This window comes from Oncorhynchus nerka, linkage group LG2, assembly GCF_034236695.1.
Source record: "Oncorhynchus nerka isolate Pitt River linkage group LG2, Oner_Uvic_2.0, whole genome shotgun sequence".
In the NCBI taxonomy this organism is placed as follows: Eukaryota; Metazoa; Chordata; class Actinopteri; order Salmoniformes; family Salmonidae; genus Oncorhynchus; species Oncorhynchus nerka.
Window position 1 is genome coordinate 10502251 of NC_088397.1, and position 16881 is coordinate 10519131.

Consider the following 16881-nt stretch of genomic DNA (forward strand, 5'->3'; position numbering starts at 1 on the left):
CATGTGTCTCAGATGGCACCAGGGCCTGTATGTATTTTAACCCTTGGTGCTGGGAGGTAGAGGGAGGTGGAGGGAACAGCCAGATCTAGAGGTCAGTGTGGGTCTCAGATTACTACAATGCACTGCTGCAGTAACCCCTCTGTTCCACTGCCCTCTGGGATGCATCGTTCTTATAAACAACTTAGACTCATAAAAACAAGAACAACACATTTATTCACTGTATTTATTATGTTTATTTGACATTGACCACATACAATGAAAACTCACAAGAAATTGGATGCATTGTACTAGATTTGGATAATTCAGTACATACTCCCAAATGAATCCAAACAACGTCTCAACACACTATACTGAAACATGGGGAAAAGAAATGGGAACAAAGACACAAACTAAAACATATTCTACTGTAGATCAGATTTCAAGCATCATCCTCTGATTTTAACACCAAAACCATATCAAACATCATGGTCTAAACAGGCCGCAAAGAAGTCATGCTGCACAAATGAACCAATCATTGAACACCACGTTAGATAAATTGCAGTCATGCTTCAGATGATCATGTTGATGTAGTTTCTGACATGATGTTAAATCCCTAGATGTTATGAAATTTGGTGTACGACTTCTTGGCAGACACCTTGAAAAGCGGCCCAATATTATCAGCACTTCTGCCTTATTGGACCCCAATTCAGTCAGTGTGATTGACAGGAGAGATGACCAATGGGGCTGAGTTTGGACCCTCCTCATTATCACAGGGGTTCAAGTATGGATATAGCTTCTCAGTGAAGGTACAACCAGTGAAAGAGTAGATATGAGACCAGTTTTCTACATCATAAAAGGAGATCTGACCCTCCTCGTAATCCACAAACACCCCCACCTTCTGGGGTTTCTGACTCAGGAAGAGGTGCATATGGGGTGTGTCCTTGGCTATATACTTATTCCTATTCCTATACAGAGTCCAGAGTCCACCCTCAGGGCTTACAGCCGTTGGGCCCTTCCTGATGATGGACTCTCTGGCCACTCCTACCTGCCATTCAATCTTCCCTCTCACCTGAACCTCAAAGTAGAATCTCCCTGAGGAGAAGCCCTCCTTTCCCAGGACCGATAGATAACATTCAAACCTCTCTGGGAGGTCAGGGAGAATCTGCCGTATGTCTCCATAGCTCACTTGTTTCCTGTTCTCCGACACAATGAGCTTGCAGTGTGCTGTATCAGGATCCAGAGTCACATCCACTGACCACTGCCGTAACCTCCTCAGCTCAGGATCCTGTCGCTCCTGGACCATCTGCTGCACTTGTGCTACTTCTCCAGGCTTGGAAGAGGACTCCTCTCTGTCTCTGACCTTCATCCTCTTAAAATGATCTGCAACTTCTCTGAGTGTTGTGTTGGTTTTTAGGTCCGGTCTTCTATTGAATGTGTCCTTACACAGTGGACACTGGCACAGGGCAGTGGTGTTCCAGTATTCACTGATACAGACCTTGCAGAAGTTGTGTCCACATGGAATAGAGACTGGATCAGTGAACACATCCAGACAGATAGAGCACAGGAACTGCTCTTCAGACAGGACAGTGCTGGAGGTGGACATTACTGAAACCCAATAGAAGACCACAGAGTTAGAAATGTAGCTGTCTTCATTTTAGTGTTTTACTGCCCCCTGCTGTACTGGAGTGTTTGTTCAGGAACATGATTTATTGGTTGATCCCTTCCACTGGCTTGGATGGAATCCTGTGATCCCTCCCTAACCCAGAACAAGTCCCACCCACTGGACTACTTTAAAAGGATGCATGTCATCACAGGCTTTTGTCTCTGTGTGAACAAACTTGTTTTCCCCATTCTATCTGTGGAAAAACCAGTTCTATAAAATGACTTGCTGGAATGAGTCAGTTTTGGATAGAAATTCATTATTTGATTATTAAATGCATCTTTAGAAGGTAAAACAAGAGTGTACATAGCTCTACCAAAATAATATGGATTCAGTGTTCCACAGACAGATCATGCTTTTTACCCAGAGTACTGTAGATAGAGAAACGATATCCAGGAGATGGATCATTTGTTCTACCTTTCTATATTATGGGGCAGAACATTGTAAATTCTCACATTTATCCCAGTTTTTTTTTTTTTTTTTTTTTTTTACAAATATCAAATAAGAACAGGTGAGACACACACACATACACACACACACACAAGAAGTAATGTAATTATGGAATAAAATAATCACCAGTGTCCAAGTTAATATTTTTCTTTCTCTACTTACCTGGGTGTGTTTTCCCTCTTGACTGAAGGTGGACTGTGTAGCTGTGTGTAGAACAACGAGGAGCAGGAGAGTTATGCACTTGTACTTTCACTTTAGCTAAAAGTAACCTCTCAACTCATCCCTGTTCTGCCCAGAACTTAACTGTTGCACTTCCTCTGTGCTTGGTTTAGTTTAGTTTATTTGACCATTTTAAGGTTGTCTAGGTAAGCGCAAACTTGTGGGTGTACGTTTTTGAGTCATGTATAAATGTATCAGAGCCCAGTGTTGGTCCAGTGAACATGTCTGTTCCTTCCTTTGTCTCAGATGGCACCAGGGCCTGTATGTATTTTTAACCCTTGGTGCTGGAGGGGAAGAGAGAAGGAGGGAGGGTAGTGGAGGGGGGTGGCGAGGTGGAGTGAGTGAGGGAGGGAGGGAGGGTAGTGGGGGGTGGCGAGGTGGAGGGAGGGGGTGGCGAGGTGGAGTGAGGGAGGGCGATAGAGGGAGGGAGTGAGGTGGGAAGACGGTGGAGGGTGGAGGGCGGTGGAGATGGAGAGGTGGAGGGAGGTGGAGAGGTGGAGGGAGGCGGTGGAGAGGTGGAGGCGGAGGTGGAGGTGGAGGTGGAGGGAGGTGGAGGGTGGAGGCGGAAGTGAGAGGGAGGGCGGTGGAGAGGTGGAGGGGGAGGAGAGGGGAGGGGTGGAGGGTGGAGGGCGGAAGTGAGAGGGAGGGAGGTGGAGAGGTGGAGGGCGGAAGTGAGAGGGAGGGAGGTGGAGGAGGTGGAGGGGGAGGTGGGAGGGCGGAGGGAGGGAGGTGGGAGGTGGAGGGAGGCGGAAGCGAGAGGGAGGGGAGAGGAGGTGGTGGAGGGCGGAGAGGTGGTGGGCGGAAGTGAGGTGGTGGAGGGCGGAAGTGAGGTGGTGGAGGGCGGAAGTGAGGTGGTGGAGGGCGGAAGTGAGGTGGTGGAGGGCGGAAGTGAGGTGGTGGAGGGAGGAAGGAGGTGGTGGAGGGCGGAAGTGAGGTGGTGGAGGGCGGAAGTGAGGTGGTGGAGGGCGGAAGTGAGGTGGTGGAGGGCGGAAGTGAGGTGGTGGAGGGAGTGAGGTGGAGGGTGGAGGGCGGAAGGGAGGTGGAGGCGGAAGTGAGAGGAGGGCGGAAGTGAGGTGGGGGAGGTGGAGGCGGAAGGGAGGTGGGCGGAAGTGAGAGGGAGGTGGAGGTGGAGGGGAGGTGGAGGGCGGAAGTGAGGGGAGGGCGGAAGGTGAGGGGAGGTGGAGGGCGGAAGGAGGTGGAGGGCGGAAGTGAGGTGGAGGGAGGTGGAGGTGGAGGAGGTGGAGGCGGAAGTGAGGGGAGGGCGGAAGGGAGGGAGGTGGAGGGCGGAAGGGAGGTGGAGGCGGAAGTGAGAGGGAGGGAGGTGGAGAGGAGGTGGGAGGCGGAAGTGAGGTGGTGGAGGGCGGAAGTGAGGTGGTGGAGGGCGGAAGGAGGTGGTGGAGGGCGGAAGTGAGGTGGTGGAGGGCGGAAGTGAGGTGGTGGAGGGCGGAAGGGAGGTGGTGGAGGGGCGGAAGTGAGATGGAGGAGGTGGAGGTGAGGAAGTGAGGTGGAGGAGGCGGAAGTGAGGTGGTGGGGGAAGTGAGGTGGAGGAGGGGAGGAAGGGAGGTGGTGGAGGGCGGAAGTGAGGTGGTGGAGGGCGGAAGGGGTGGTGGAGGCGGAAGTGAGATGGTGGAGGAAGGAGGTGGAGGGGAAGGAGATGGAGGTGGTGGAGGGCGGAAGTGAGGTGGAGGAGGGCGGAAGTGAGGTGGAGGCGGAAGTGAGGTGGAGGAGGTGGAGGGCGGAAGGGAGGTGGTGGAGGGCGGAAAGGGAGGTGGTGGAGGCGGAAGTGAGGTGGAGGGAGGTGGAGGGCGGAAGTGAGGTGGAGGGCGGAAGTGGAGGCGGAGGTGGAGGGCGGAAGTGAGGTGGAGGGGGGAAGTGATGGGAGGGCGGAAGTGAGATGGAGGGAGGTGGAGGCGGAAGTGAGGTGGAGGGCGGAAGGGAGGTGGTGGAGGGCGGAAGGGAGGTGGAGGGCGGAAGTGAGATGGAGTGAGGTGGAGGGCGGAAGTGAGGTGGAGGGAGGGCGGAAGGGGGGGTGGAGGCGGAAGGAGGTGGTGGAGGGCGGAAGGGAGGTGGTGGAGGGCGGAAGTGAGATGGAGGGAGGTGGAGGTGGAGGGCGGAAGTGAGGTGGTGGAGGGCGGAAGGGAGGTGGAGGGAGGGCGGAAGGAGAGGAGGGAGGTGGAGGGGGAAGTGAGATGGAGGGCGGAGGGAGGTGGAGGGCGGAAGTGGAGGTGGAGGGAAGTGATGTGGAGGGCGGAAGTGAGATGGAGGGAGGTGGAGGCGGAAGTGAGGTGGAGGGCGGAAGGGAGGTGGAGGAGGGCGGAAGGGAGGTGGTGGAGGGCGGAAGGGAGGTGGTGGAGGGCGGAAGGGGGTGGTGGAGGGGGAAGTGAGATGGGAGGGAGGTGGAGGGCGGAAGTGAGGTGGAGGAGGGCGGAAGTGAGAGGAGGGAGGCGGAAGGGAGGTGGTGGAGGGCGGAAGGGAGGTGGTGGAGGGCGGAAGTGAGATGGAGGGAGGTGGAGGGGTGGAGGCGGAAGGAGGTGGTGGAGGGGAGGTGGAGGGCGGAAGGGAGATGGTGGAGGTGGAGGCGGAAGGGAGGTGGAGGGGCGGAAGGTGGATGGGAAGGGAGGTGGAGGGCAGAAGTGAGATGGAGGGAGGTGGAGGGCGGAAGGGAGGTGGTGGAGGCGGAAGGGAGGTGGTGGAGGCGGAAGGAGGTGGAGGGCAGAAGTGAGATGGAGGAGGTGGAGGCGGAAGGAGGTGGTGGAGGCGGAAGGGAGGTGGTGGAGGTGGAGGAAGGGAGGGAGGTGGAGGGCGGAAGTGAGATGGAGGGAGGTGGAGGGCGGAGGTGAGGTGGTGGAGGGCGGAAGGGAGGTGGAGGGCGGAAGTGAGGTGGAGGAGGTGGAGGGGAGGAGGTGGAGGGCGGAAGTGAGATGGAGGGAGGTGGAGGGCGGAAGTGAGGTGGAGGCGGAAGTGAGGTGGAGGGTGGAAGGGAGGTGGTGGAGGGCGGAAGGGAGGTGGTGGAGGGCGGAAGGAGATGGAGGGAGGTGGAGGGCGGAAGGGAGGTGGAGGCGGAAGTGAGATGGTGGAGGGCGGAAGTGAGGTGGTGGAGGGCGGAAGGGAGGTGGTGGAGGGCAAGGAAGGTGGTGGATGGAAGGGAGGTGGAGGGCGGAAGTGAGATGGAGGGAGGTGGAGGGAGGTGGTGGAGGAGGCGGAAGGGAGGTGGTGGAGGGCGGAAGGGAGGTGGAGGGCAGAAGTGAGATGGAGGGAGGTGGAGGGGAAGTGAGGTGGAGGAGGTGGAGGTGGAGGGAGGTGGAGGGCGGAAGGGAGGTGGAGGGTGGAAGTGAGGTGGAGGGAGGTGGAGGCGGAAGGGAGGTGGAGGGCGGAAGTGAGGTGGAGGGATGTGGAGGCGGAAGTGATGTGGAGGGCGGAAGTGAGATGGAGGGAGGTGGAGGCGGAAGTGAGGTGGAGGGTGGAAGTGAGGTGGAGGGTGGAAGGGAGGTGGTGGAGGGCGGAAGGGAGGTGGTGGAGGGCGGAAGTGAGATGGAGGGAGGTGGAGGGCGGGAGGAGGTGGAGGCGGAAGGGAGAGGTGGAGGGCGGAAGGAGGTGGTGGAGGGGAAGGAGGTGGTGGAGGTGGAAGGGCGGTGGTGGAGATGAAGGGAGGTGGAGGGCGGAAGTGAGATGGAGGGAGGTGGAGGGCGGAAGTGAGGTGGAGGGAGGTGGAGGGCGGAAGGGAGGTGGAGGGTGGAAGTGAGGTGGAGGGAGGTGGAGGGCGGAAGTGAGGTGGAGGGCGGAAGTGAGATGGAGGGAGGTGGAGGGCGGAAGTGAGGTGGAGGGCGGAAGGGAGGTGGAGGGCGGAAGAGGTGTGGTGGAGGGCGGAAGGGAGGTGGTGGAGGGCAGGAATGGGGGAGGTGGAGGGCAGAAGTGAGATGGAGGGAGGTGGAGGGCGGAAGTGAGGTGGAGGGAAGGGAGGTGGAGGGCGGAAGGGAGGTGGAGGGCGGAAGTGAGGTGGAGGGCGGAAGTGAGGTGGAGGGCGGAAGTGAGGTGGAGGGAGGAAGTGAGGTGGAGGGAGGTGGAGGGCGGAAGGGAGGTGGAGGGTGGAAGTGAGGTGGAGGGAGATGGAGGGTGGTAGAGAGGGGGGGGGGTGGAAGAGGGAGGGATGTGGGGGTGGAAGAGAGAGGGGTGTAGAGGTGGAGAGCTGTTGGGCCTTTCCTGATGATGGACTTTCTGGCCACTTCTAACACTGAATTTTTCCCCTAACCTGAACCTCAAAGTCGAATCTCCCTGAGGAGAAGCCCTTCTTTCCCAGGACCGATAGATAACGTCCAAACCGCTTTGGGTTGTCAGGGATATTCTGCCGTATGTCTCCATAGCTCACTTGTTTCCTGTCCTTAGAAACAATGAGCTTGGGATGTGCTGTATCAGGATCCAGAGTCACATCCACTGACCACTGCTGTATCATCTTCAGCTCAGCATTACACAACTTCTCCATCTCTTTCTGAAGCATCTCCTCCAGCTGAGACAGAGCTCTCCTCACAGTTCCTACATGCAGATCCCTGTGAACACTGATCTCAGACCAGTCCTTGATTGGGGATGCAGAGTTCTGGTGGACGTGGTCCAGCTCAGTGCCTCTCCTCAGCAGCTCAGTGATTTCCTGCTCCAGTTCTTCAATGAGCCCTTCAGCCTGCCTCTCAGCTGCTTTCTGCTTCTCCTCAACCTCCTCAATAACCTCACCCTGACTTCTCTCAATGGAGCGCACCAGAGCAGTGAAGACCTCCACACTTCCTGCTATCTCTCTCTCTGCTTCTCTCTGGCTGAGCTCTACTGAGTATTTGATGTCTTTAACCTTCAGCAGTCGCTCCTGGACCATCTGCTGCACTTGTGCTACTTCTCCAGGCTTGGAAGAGGACTCCTCTCTGTCTGTGACCTTCATCCTCTTAAAATGATCTGCAACATCTCTGAGTGTTGTGTTGGTTTTTAGGTCCGGTCTTCTATTGAATGTGTCCTTACACAGTGGACACTGGCACAGGGCAGTGGTGTTCCAGTATTCACTGATACAGACCTTGCAGAAGTTGTGTCCACATGGAATAGAGACTGGCTCAGTGAACACATCCAGACAGACAGAGCACAGGAACTGCTCTTCAGACGGGACAGTGCTGGAGGTGGACATTTCTGAAACCTAATAGAAGACCACAGAGTTAGAAATGTAGCTGTCTTCATTTTAGTGTTTTACTGCCCCCTGCTGTACTGGAGTGTTTGTTCAGGAATATGATTTATTGGTTGATCCCTTCCACTGGCTTGGATGGAATCCTGTGATCCCTCCCTAACCCAGAACAAGTCCCACCCACTGGACTACTTTAGTTTGCCATTCTGTTTAAAAAAAAGGCAGCCACAGAGTTAGATATATTCTGTTAGAGGTCATAGCAAAAAGTAGATTTATACCTTAATAAATAATTGGTTATCTATGTCTATCATGAGAGGGCCATAAACAAGACCTAATAATGTCGCACACAGTTAAAAGCTCACCATCCTGGTAAAAATTGTTATAAGTTGCTGAGCTGTAGTCACTCACTTTTGAGGACACAAGCTCAAGTACATAGTAGAAATTTGATGACAACATTTATTTTTATTTATTTAACCTTTTATTTAACTAGGCAAGTCAGTTAAGATCAAATTCTTATTTAGAATGACGGCCTACCCAGGCCAAACCCTCCCCTAACCCGGACAATGCTGAGCCAATTGTGCCCTATTGGACTCCCGATCACGGCCGGTTGTGATACAGCCCGGGATCGAACCAGGGTCTATAGTGACGGCTCTAGCACTGAGATGCTGCGCCACTCGGGAGCCCAAAATAGAATGTGTTTCCTATTCAACAAAAGTGGTTGAATGGGGCCTGAAATAAGTAGTATATAAATATAGTAATAATTAAATGATATATTGACTAACTATATGATTTCACCTGGAAAATAATATATTTAGTGAAAGTACAATATGGCACCAATTCATAGAACTGATGATAGTGAATGGTCTTCCCTGCTGGCTCTGAGCAATGCACAGGTGCCATTTAAATACCTGCCGACTTGTAGCAACTTCCGCTTTAAGTACAAAGTGATGTTTGTCCATCTGTGACCAAGAGAAAGTGGTCTTGTTTCAGTTCTACCAAATGCTTTTGTATTTTTTCATGTTGGCTGGTCTAACTCTGTGTGAACGTCACAGCGTTTGGGGCTGTGACCTACTGAGCCATAGGAGATCAGTCCTTTGTTTGAATAGGTCCTGTTTTTTGGTCTCACTCCTTCAGCTATTGAGTGGAACGGGACAACCTTAATGCTTTTTTGTAAATCCTTCCATTTGTTTCTAAACCCTCCACAGACACATCTACAAGATAAAAACACATTCAGGACCAATCCAAAACCCAAGTCCCTGATGTCAGGACTGTCTCTAGCAGGTTTTAGAGGGTGCACGTGGAACCTCTTATCTTTGGCATTGGGCAGTGTCATGGAGGGCCAGCTCCATTTTAAAGTAGTTGGTACATTTTCTTCCTTCCTGTTTTTGAGGGGTTGTAGAGCCAATGTTGGTGATTTACTGCCACCTTCCACGCTGGAGTGTCTGCTCAGTAGTGTCTGCTCAGTAGTGTCTGCTCAGTAGTGTCTGCTCAGTAGTGTCTGCTCAGTAGTGTCTGATCAGTAGTGTCTGATCAGTAGTGTCTGATCCCTTCAACTGATCTGGATGGAGTTATCTGATCTCTCCCTAACCCACAGCAAGTCCCACTCCGTTGACTACTTTAAAATGTTGCATGCTATCTGTCACAGGCATTTGTCCCAAGTGCCAAACCTTTTCTCACTCTGTGGAGGAACCGAATATTCTTATAGCTCACCTTAGATCGTTCATAACCTTGTGGCAACAGACTGATTCTGTTTTACTGCACATATAAGTCTGGGCTTTCTCCAACAGAAGGACGTTTGGAATAAGAAAGAAAATGGCTGGTCCAATCAGCTTCCTCCTTAGAAACAGGGGGTGTATTTGGGACAAAAACCCACGCAACCAAATAGTGTGCTTTGAATTAGGCCGTCCTCTGATTGAATGGAACATGTGATCCAATCGCTGACAAGTAGTTTTGAATAATACCTGCCGTTACAGACATGCACTCAAACTGTTTAAATGAGGTGGTTTGCCACATGCCAGACTGATACATGAAGTGTGTCATATATAAACATCTTCCCAGTGTGAAATAGTTCCCGATCCTTCTGATTGTGACGTCATGTTGTCAAATATAAACGTCTTCCCAGTGTGAAATAGTTCCCGATCCTTCTGATTGTGACGTCATGTTGTCAAATATAAACATCTTCCCAGTGTGAAATAGTTCCCGATCCTTCTGATTGTGACGTGATGTTGTCAAATATAAACATCTTCCCAGTGTGAAATAGTTCCCGATCCTTCTGATTGTGACGTCATGTTGTCAAATATAAACATCTTCCCAGTGTGAAATAGTTCCCGATCCTTCTGATTGTGACGTCATGTTGTCAAATATAAACATCTTCCCAGTGTGAAATAGTTCCCGATCCTTCTGATTGTGACGTCATGTTGTCAAATTTCTCACAGCATGAAAATGTTCCCAGTTCAATAATTGCGCGTCTGTTTGTGTGGATGGCTGAGCTCGTCCAGATGTCTCTTACTACATCCATGAAGGGAAACGGACTGGTGAACTCAGCCTTCAGGCGTCTTTTACAATGAGAATTGTCATACTACATCCATGAAGGGAAACGGACTGGTGAACTCAGCCTTCAGGCGTCTTTTACAATGAGAATTGTCATACTACATCCATGAAGGGAAACGGACGGGTGAACTCAGCCTTCAGGCGTCTTTTACAATGAGAATTGTCATACTACATCCATGAAGGGAAGCGGACTGGTGAACTCAGCCTTCAGGCGTCTTTTACAATGAGAATTGTCATACTACATCCATGAAGGGAAACGGACTGGTGAACTCAGCCTTCAGGCGTCTTTTACAATGAGAATTGTCATACTACATCCATGAAGGGAAACGGACTGGTGAACTCAGCCTTCAGGCGTCTTTTACAATGAGAATTGTCATACTACATCCATGAAGGGAAGCGGACTGGTGAACTCAGCCTTCAGGCGTCTTTTACAATGAGAATTGTCATACTACATCCATGAAGGGAAGCGGACTGGTGAACTCAGCCTTCAGGCGTCTTTTACAATGAGAATTGTCATACTACATCCATGAAGGGAAGCGGACTGGTGAACTCAGCCTTCTTGCGTCTTTTACAATGAGAATTGTCATACTATGGGTAGAGCCAAGCACAAAGTCTGCCTGTGCCAGAAATGGAATTGACTCCTTCTAAACAACATACTTGTTGAATAGAAAGGTTGCCATTGACAGGGCTCTAAATAAAATAAACATTGGTACATTGGTACAATGTGCCTTCAGTCCTCCATAGGAACACCATGTTGCTCTGGTAATATGGGTTAAACAGTTGGGGCTAGAAACCAGCTGGTTCAGCTGTAATAATGGTGTTATCATAATCATTTTTCACTTGGGCATTCGGAAGTAGCAGTACAGCGAAGCCTGATCATTACAACAATTATGTTCTGGGTAATTGTTTTTGTGTGTGTGGGGGTGGGGGGGGGGGGGGGGGCACTGGTAATTCAACCAATATGGTTGGACTTTAGAGCCAAGTCTACAAAACCTTGTGGATTTTATTCATAACGGATTCTAGTTTTGGGAACAGAAAATTGTAGTGAAATCGGATTTTCATCTCTGAAAACGTTTTGCTGAATGTCAACCCAGTTTCAGATATGGTAAGGAGATGAAGCCCCTAGTGGATGTGACAGGTTGTCCTCTAGTATTCAAATAGCGAATTTCAGTATAAGGCTTTCTCGTTCCAGGAAGGACATTTTATGGTTATAGATGCACTATAGATGTGATAAGGAGAACGGGGATGGATCACATATAGAGGATATCCTCACGTTTGTTATGGGCTTCCTGTCCTGACCATATTTGGTAAGAAGAGGAAGTCCAGTGATAAGGCAGACAAGAGGAGCAAAATGATGGATGAAACGTCCAATCTGTATACAGGTTGAAAGGTTGTCCATGAGTCAAGTCTAGAAAACTCAGTGGACCTTTTTCATAAGTTTTGGGAACAGAAAATTGTATGGAGATCTGTGAAAAAACATCAACCCACTTTCAGTTTCCTTCTGCCTTGCACTGGACCTCTTCTTACCAAATATGGTCAGGACAGGAAGCCCCTAGCAGTTGTGATAAGTCAGCGTTTTCCATGTCTGTCTGTGGAGCAACTATAACATGAAAGGACTTCCTGGAATTAGCCAAAATTACATAGAAATTCACTCTTTGAATACTACATTTATCTTTATATGGTAAGACGAGTGTATGTAAATGTAGTTCTACCGAAATGATATTGATTCAGTTTTCCACAGACAGACCCTGCTTTTAATAGAGAGTAGTAAGAGAAAATAATATACTTATATATATACTGAGGTGGTTGTCCCACCTAGCTATTTTAAGATGAATTCACTAACTGTAACTCACTGGATAAGAGCGTCTGCTAAATTTTATTTAATTTATTTTTATTATTATTTTTACCTTTATTTAACCAGGCAAGTCAGTTAAGAACAAATTCTTATTTTCAATGACGGCCTGGGAACAGTGGGTTAACTGCCTGTTCAGGGGCAGAACGACAGATTTGTACCTTGTCAGCTCGGGGGTTTGAACTTGCAACCTTCCGGTTACTAGTCCAACGCTCTAACCACTAGGCTACCCTGCCGACTTAAATGTAAATGTATTCACATTTTGGATAAGTGACATTTAACATACTTGTAACATTGTCAGTTCACAAATTATTCCAGATTTTTCTTTTTAAACAAATCTGAAGTAAAAAAAAGAGCAGGTGAGAAACACAAAGCAGTGTGATTACGGAGTAAATAATCCAGGTTCCTCTCTTTCTCTACTTACCTGGGGGGGGGCTTTTTGTCTTGACAGAAGGTTGACTGTGTAGCTGTGTGTAGAACGATGAGGAGCAGGACAGTTATTGCACTTTATACTTCCACTTTCACAATCAAATATGGCCAGTCAATCAAATCAACGTTTATTAGGCACGTGCACACAGCACAGTGAAACGCTCGCTAACTCTTCTCAAAAATGCAGTACAATATCATTCAAAAATCAAATGCCAAATACAAAAGCCCCAAAAATAACAAGTAGTAATAAAAAGTAGAAGGAAAAACTAGTATGAGAAGTATGTACATATTGTATCTGTGATTGATCAAAATGGAGACTTTAATACAAGTAGTGAAGTGACTTGGTACTGCAGCTTCAGTAAACAGCCGTTGAAACCAGAGGAGCACTGTCTCCTAGTCTGCTGTGTTCTGTTGCTGCTGGTCTGCCCGTCACCAGAGGCGTTAGGCTAGGTACACTGCCACTGTCTCCTAGTCTGCTGTGTTCTGTTGCTGCTGGTCTGCCCGTCACCAGAGGCGTTAGGCTAGGTACACTGCCACTGTCTCCTAGTCTGCTGTGTTCTGTTGCTGCTGGTCTGCCCGTCACCAGAGGCGTTAGGCTAGGTACACTGCCACTGTCTCCTAGTCTGCTGTGTTCTGTTGCTGCTGGTCTGCCCGTCACCAGAGGCGTTAGGCTAGGTACACTGCCACTGTCTCCTAGTCTGCTGTGTTCTGTTGCTGCTGGTCTGCCCGTCACCAGAGGCGTCTGCTGTGTTCTGTCTGCTGTGTTCTGTTGTCTGGTCTGCCCGTCACCAGAGGCGTTAGGCTAGGTACACTGCCACTGTCTCCTAGTCTGCTGTGTTCTGTTGCTGCTGGTCTGCCCGTCACCAGTCTGCTGCGTTAGGCTAGGTACACTGCCACTGTCTCCTAGTCTGCTGTGTTCTGTTGCTGCTGGTCTGCCCGTCACCAGAGGCGTTAGGCTAGGTACACTGCCACTGTCTCCTAGTCTGCTGTGTTCTGTTGCTGCTGGTCTGCCCGTCACCAGAGGCGTTAGGCTAGGTACACTGCCACTGTCTCCTAGTCTGCTGTGTTCTGTTGCTGCTGGTCTGCCCGTCACCAGAGGCGTTAGGCTAGGTACACTGCCACTGTCTCCTAGTCTGCTGTGTTCTGTTGCTGCTGGTCTGCCCGTCACCAGAGGCGTTAGGCTGCTGTGTTCTGTTGCTGCTGGTCTGCCCGTCAGGTACACTGCCACTGTCTCCTAGTCTGCTGTGTTCTGTTGCTGCTGGTCTGCCCGTCACCAGTCTGCACTGTGTTCTGTCTGCTGTGTTCTGGTCTGCCCCGTCACCAGAGGCGTTAGGCTAGGTACACTGCCACTGTCTCCTAGTCTGCTGTGTTCTGTTGCTGCTGGTCTGCCCGTCACCAGAGGCGTTAGGCTAGGTACACTGCCACTGTCTCCTAGTCTGCTAGGTACACTGCCACTGTCTCCTAGTCTGCTGTGTTCTGTTGCTGCTGGTCTGCCCGTCACCAGAGGCGTTAGGCTAGGTACACTGCCACTGTCTCCTAGTCTGCTGTGTTCTGTTGCTGCTGGTCTGCCCGTCACCAGAGGCGTTAGGCTAGGTACACTGCCACTGTCTCCTAGTCTGCTGTGTTCTGTTGTTGCTGGTCTGCCCGTCACCAGAGGCGTTAGGCTCACTGCCACTGTCTCCTAGTCTGCTGTGTTCTGTTGCTGCTGGTCTGCCCGTCACCAGAGGCGTTAGGCTAGGTACACTGCCACTGTCTCCTAGTCTGCTGTGTTCTGTTGCTGCTGGTCTGCCCGTCACCAGAGGCGTTAGGCTAGGTACACTGCCACTGACTCCACATGACGTTGACAATGGATTTTCCCTTACATTTACAAGCTGAATTGCAATAAACATGATGCACACAAAGTATTACATAGAATGCTGTTTTATTTGATGGTTACCAGGTTGACCTCGTGTAAAGGGTCAGGCTGGGGTTGGAGGCCAGGGGTCAAGGTTGACCGTAATAAATAAAATGGGTTGGTATCTCTCTACCCAGGGCCATCTGGCAGCGCTGCTGGGGTTGCGGTTCTGAGTCAGGTGCTGAACCCAAACAAACCACTCATCCTAATCCCCCTAAACCTATCTAAAGTACACACATAATTTCTCCTGCTTCTGCTCTCTCTTTCTGTCCCTCTTTCTCTGTTTCTCACTATCTTTTTTCCTCTCCCTCTATCTCTCTATTGCTCTCTTGATTTTTAGGTATTTCTCTCCTAGGTTATATTCTCTCTCTGCTCAGCTGGTATTTCTCTCCTAGGTTATATTCTCTCTCTGCTCAGCTGATTCCCCTCTTTCTTGCCATCTAACATCTCTTTCTCTCTCTCTCCTTGTTATTCCCTCATTCCCCTCCCTGTCCTCCGTTGTCTCTCCTTGTTATTCCCTCATTCCCCTCCCTGTCCTCCGTTGTCTTTCCTTGTTATTCCCTCATTCCCCTCCCTGTCCTCCGTTGTCTCTCCTTGTTATCCCCTCATTCCCCTCCCTGTCCTCCGTTGTCTCTCCTTGTTATTCCCTCATTCCCCTCCCTGTCCTCCGTTGTCTCTCCTTGTTATTCCCTCATTCCCCTCCCTGTCCTCCGTTGTCTCTCCTTGTTATTCCCTCATTCCCCTCCCTGTCCTCCGTTGTCTCTCCTTGTTATCCCCTCATTCCCCTCCCTGTCCTCCATTGTCTCTCCTTGTTATTCCCTCATTCCCCTCCCTGTCCTCCATTGTCTCTCCTTGTTATTCCCTCATTCCCCTCCCTGTCCTCCATTGTCTCTTCCTCCAGCTTATCTTTCCCTGGATCCTTCTTCCTACTCTCACCCTGGCTCCCGAGGTAAAGTGCTTCCCTCTTTCTCTGCATCTTTCTCCACGGATAGCTCCAGAGCGTAAGGGGGAGGGCTTCAGTCCTCCAGTAGGCCCAGACAGTGCTCTCAAACCTGGATTAGACTAAACTGAGTGGCCCCCTGGAGCTCTGGAGTCTCTCTCTTGCTATACCGTAGGACAGCAGACACTCACACACTAAGTCTACTGCCACTAGTGGGCTTATCCTGGCATCTAGTAGTGTGTGGATGCATAGCTTGTAGTGTCTAAGGCTGTTTCACAGGAAAGTTGGTGTGCTTGCATGGAGGCGCATGCATTAGCATATATAGTCTGTGTCTTTGTGCATGAACGTGCTGCTTATTTTGGTGTGTGTGTACAGTACACATGCATGTGTGTGTATGTTGGCGTGTTTTCTTGTTCCCCTGCTAAAATTCGATTGTCTCTCTCGTTCTCTCCCTCTCTCTCGTTCTCTCTTGTTCTCTTATCTATCTCGCTCTCGCTCTCTCTCTCTCCAGTTCTCAGTGCTGATAGGGTGGAGCAGATGACCAAGACCTACAATGACATTGAGGTTGTCACACACCTATTGGCTGAGGTGGGCTCTCATTGGTGCACGGTCTTTGACACATGGCAGTGATTAGTTGTCATTGATAATTGTGGCCGCGTGATTGGTGGACTAACTGTTGCATGGTATCATTGATTGCAGCGGGACCGGGACTTGGAGCTGGCCGCTCGGATTGGTCAGTCTCTGCTTCAGAGGAACCACCTGCTCCAGGAACGCAATGAGTCTGTGGAGGAACAGCTAGCACAGGCTCTGGACCAGGTAACACACACACACACACTACTGTACACACACACACACACACACACTACTGTACACACACACACACACACTACTGTACACACACACACTACTATACACACACACACACTACTGTACACACACACACTACTGTACACACCACACCCCCTCTGACCCCCCTGTCCCAGGTGCACCAGCTACAACATGAGCTGGGGAAAAAGGATGAGTTGCTGCGGATGGTGGCCAGCGCTTCGGAGGAGAGTGAGACTGATTCCAGCTGCTCAACGCCGCTGTACCCCCGCCAACCCCTAGCACCAGCTGTGGCCCTCAGCCAGCTGGAGGCCCTGCAGGGGAAAATGTCTGATCTGGAAGAGGAGAACCTGGCCCTACGCTCTGAGGTATAGCTGACATGACACCCTATTTCCTAGAGTTCACTACTTTTGACCAGGACCCATAGGGTTAAGGTTAGGATAAACGGTAGGGTGATCTGATCCCAGATCTGTGGTCCGTGCCAATTCTACTTCGACTGTGCACTTTATGCGGTCCAGGCTTTTAAACGCTTCGTAGTGGGCCCCTCACACCTTACTCTAACCTCTGTACCTCTGGTCCTACCAGGCCCCTCACACCTTACTCTAACCTCTGTCTGGTCCTCTGGTCCACCTACTCTAACCTCTGTACCTCTGGTCCTACCCCTCACACCTTACTCTAACCTCTGTACCTCTGGTCCTACCAGGCCCTCACACCTTACTCTAACCTCTGTACCTCTGGTCCTACCAGGCCCCTCACACCTTACTCTAACCTCTGTACCCCTGGTCCTACCAGGCCCCTCACACCTTACTCTAACCTCTGTACCCCCGGTCCGACCAGGCCTGTCATCTGATAGTTCCTAACACCTTACTCTAACCTCTGTACCTCTGGTCCTACCAGGCCCCTCACACCTTACTCTAACCTCTGTACCTCT

The 16881-nt window shown here is 50.8% G+C and overlaps 2 protein-coding genes across 6 annotated transcripts in view; one reads left to right on the forward strand and one right to left on the reverse strand.

Annotated features, from left to right (window-relative positions):
- The window catches only part of trak2 (trafficking protein, kinesin binding 2), a 76004-nt gene that overhangs the window by 29742 nt on the left and 29381 nt on the right, over window positions 1–16881 (forward strand). For 2 of the 5 annotated variants that reach the window (XM_065023127.1, XM_065023133.1), the window contains 4 exons: window positions 15087–15134; window positions 15637–15713; window positions 15825–15941; window positions 16109–16318. In XM_065023127.1, coding sequence (XP_064879199.1) covers window positions 15087–15134; window positions 15637–15713; window positions 15825–15941; window positions 16109–16318 — 452 coding nt within the window. Of the gene's footprint in view, window positions 1–14337; window positions 14364–15086; window positions 15135–15636; window positions 15714–15824; window positions 15942–16108; window positions 16319–16881 lie in introns of those variants that run through there. The other 3 variants (XM_065023131.1, XM_065023137.1, XM_065023136.1) reach the window with 2 other exon arrangements.
- Window positions 151–7466, reverse strand: LOC115123896 (E3 ubiquitin-protein ligase TRIM21-like). Its single transcript, XM_065023147.1, has 2 exons — window positions 6628–7466; window positions 151–1118 (listed from the first exon to the last, which is right to left on the reverse strand). Exons 1-2 carry the CDS (start codon window positions 7464–7466, stop codon window positions 686–688), a joined length of 1272 nt encoding a protein of 423 aa, XP_064879219.1. The 3' UTR covers window positions 151–685.

What these genes read in the sequence shown, in the direction of transcription:
- LOC115123896 (XM_065023147.1), bottom strand. Translation starts at nt 7,466, where the DNA reads ATGTCCACCTCCAGCACTGTCCCGTCTGAAGAGCAGTTCCTGTGCTCT. An exon ending in ATCCCTGACAACCCAAAGCG is followed by an intron (nt 1,119 to 6,627) that starts GTTTGGACGTTA and finishes CCTCCCAGAGAG; the next exon opens with GTTTGAATGTTATCTATCGG.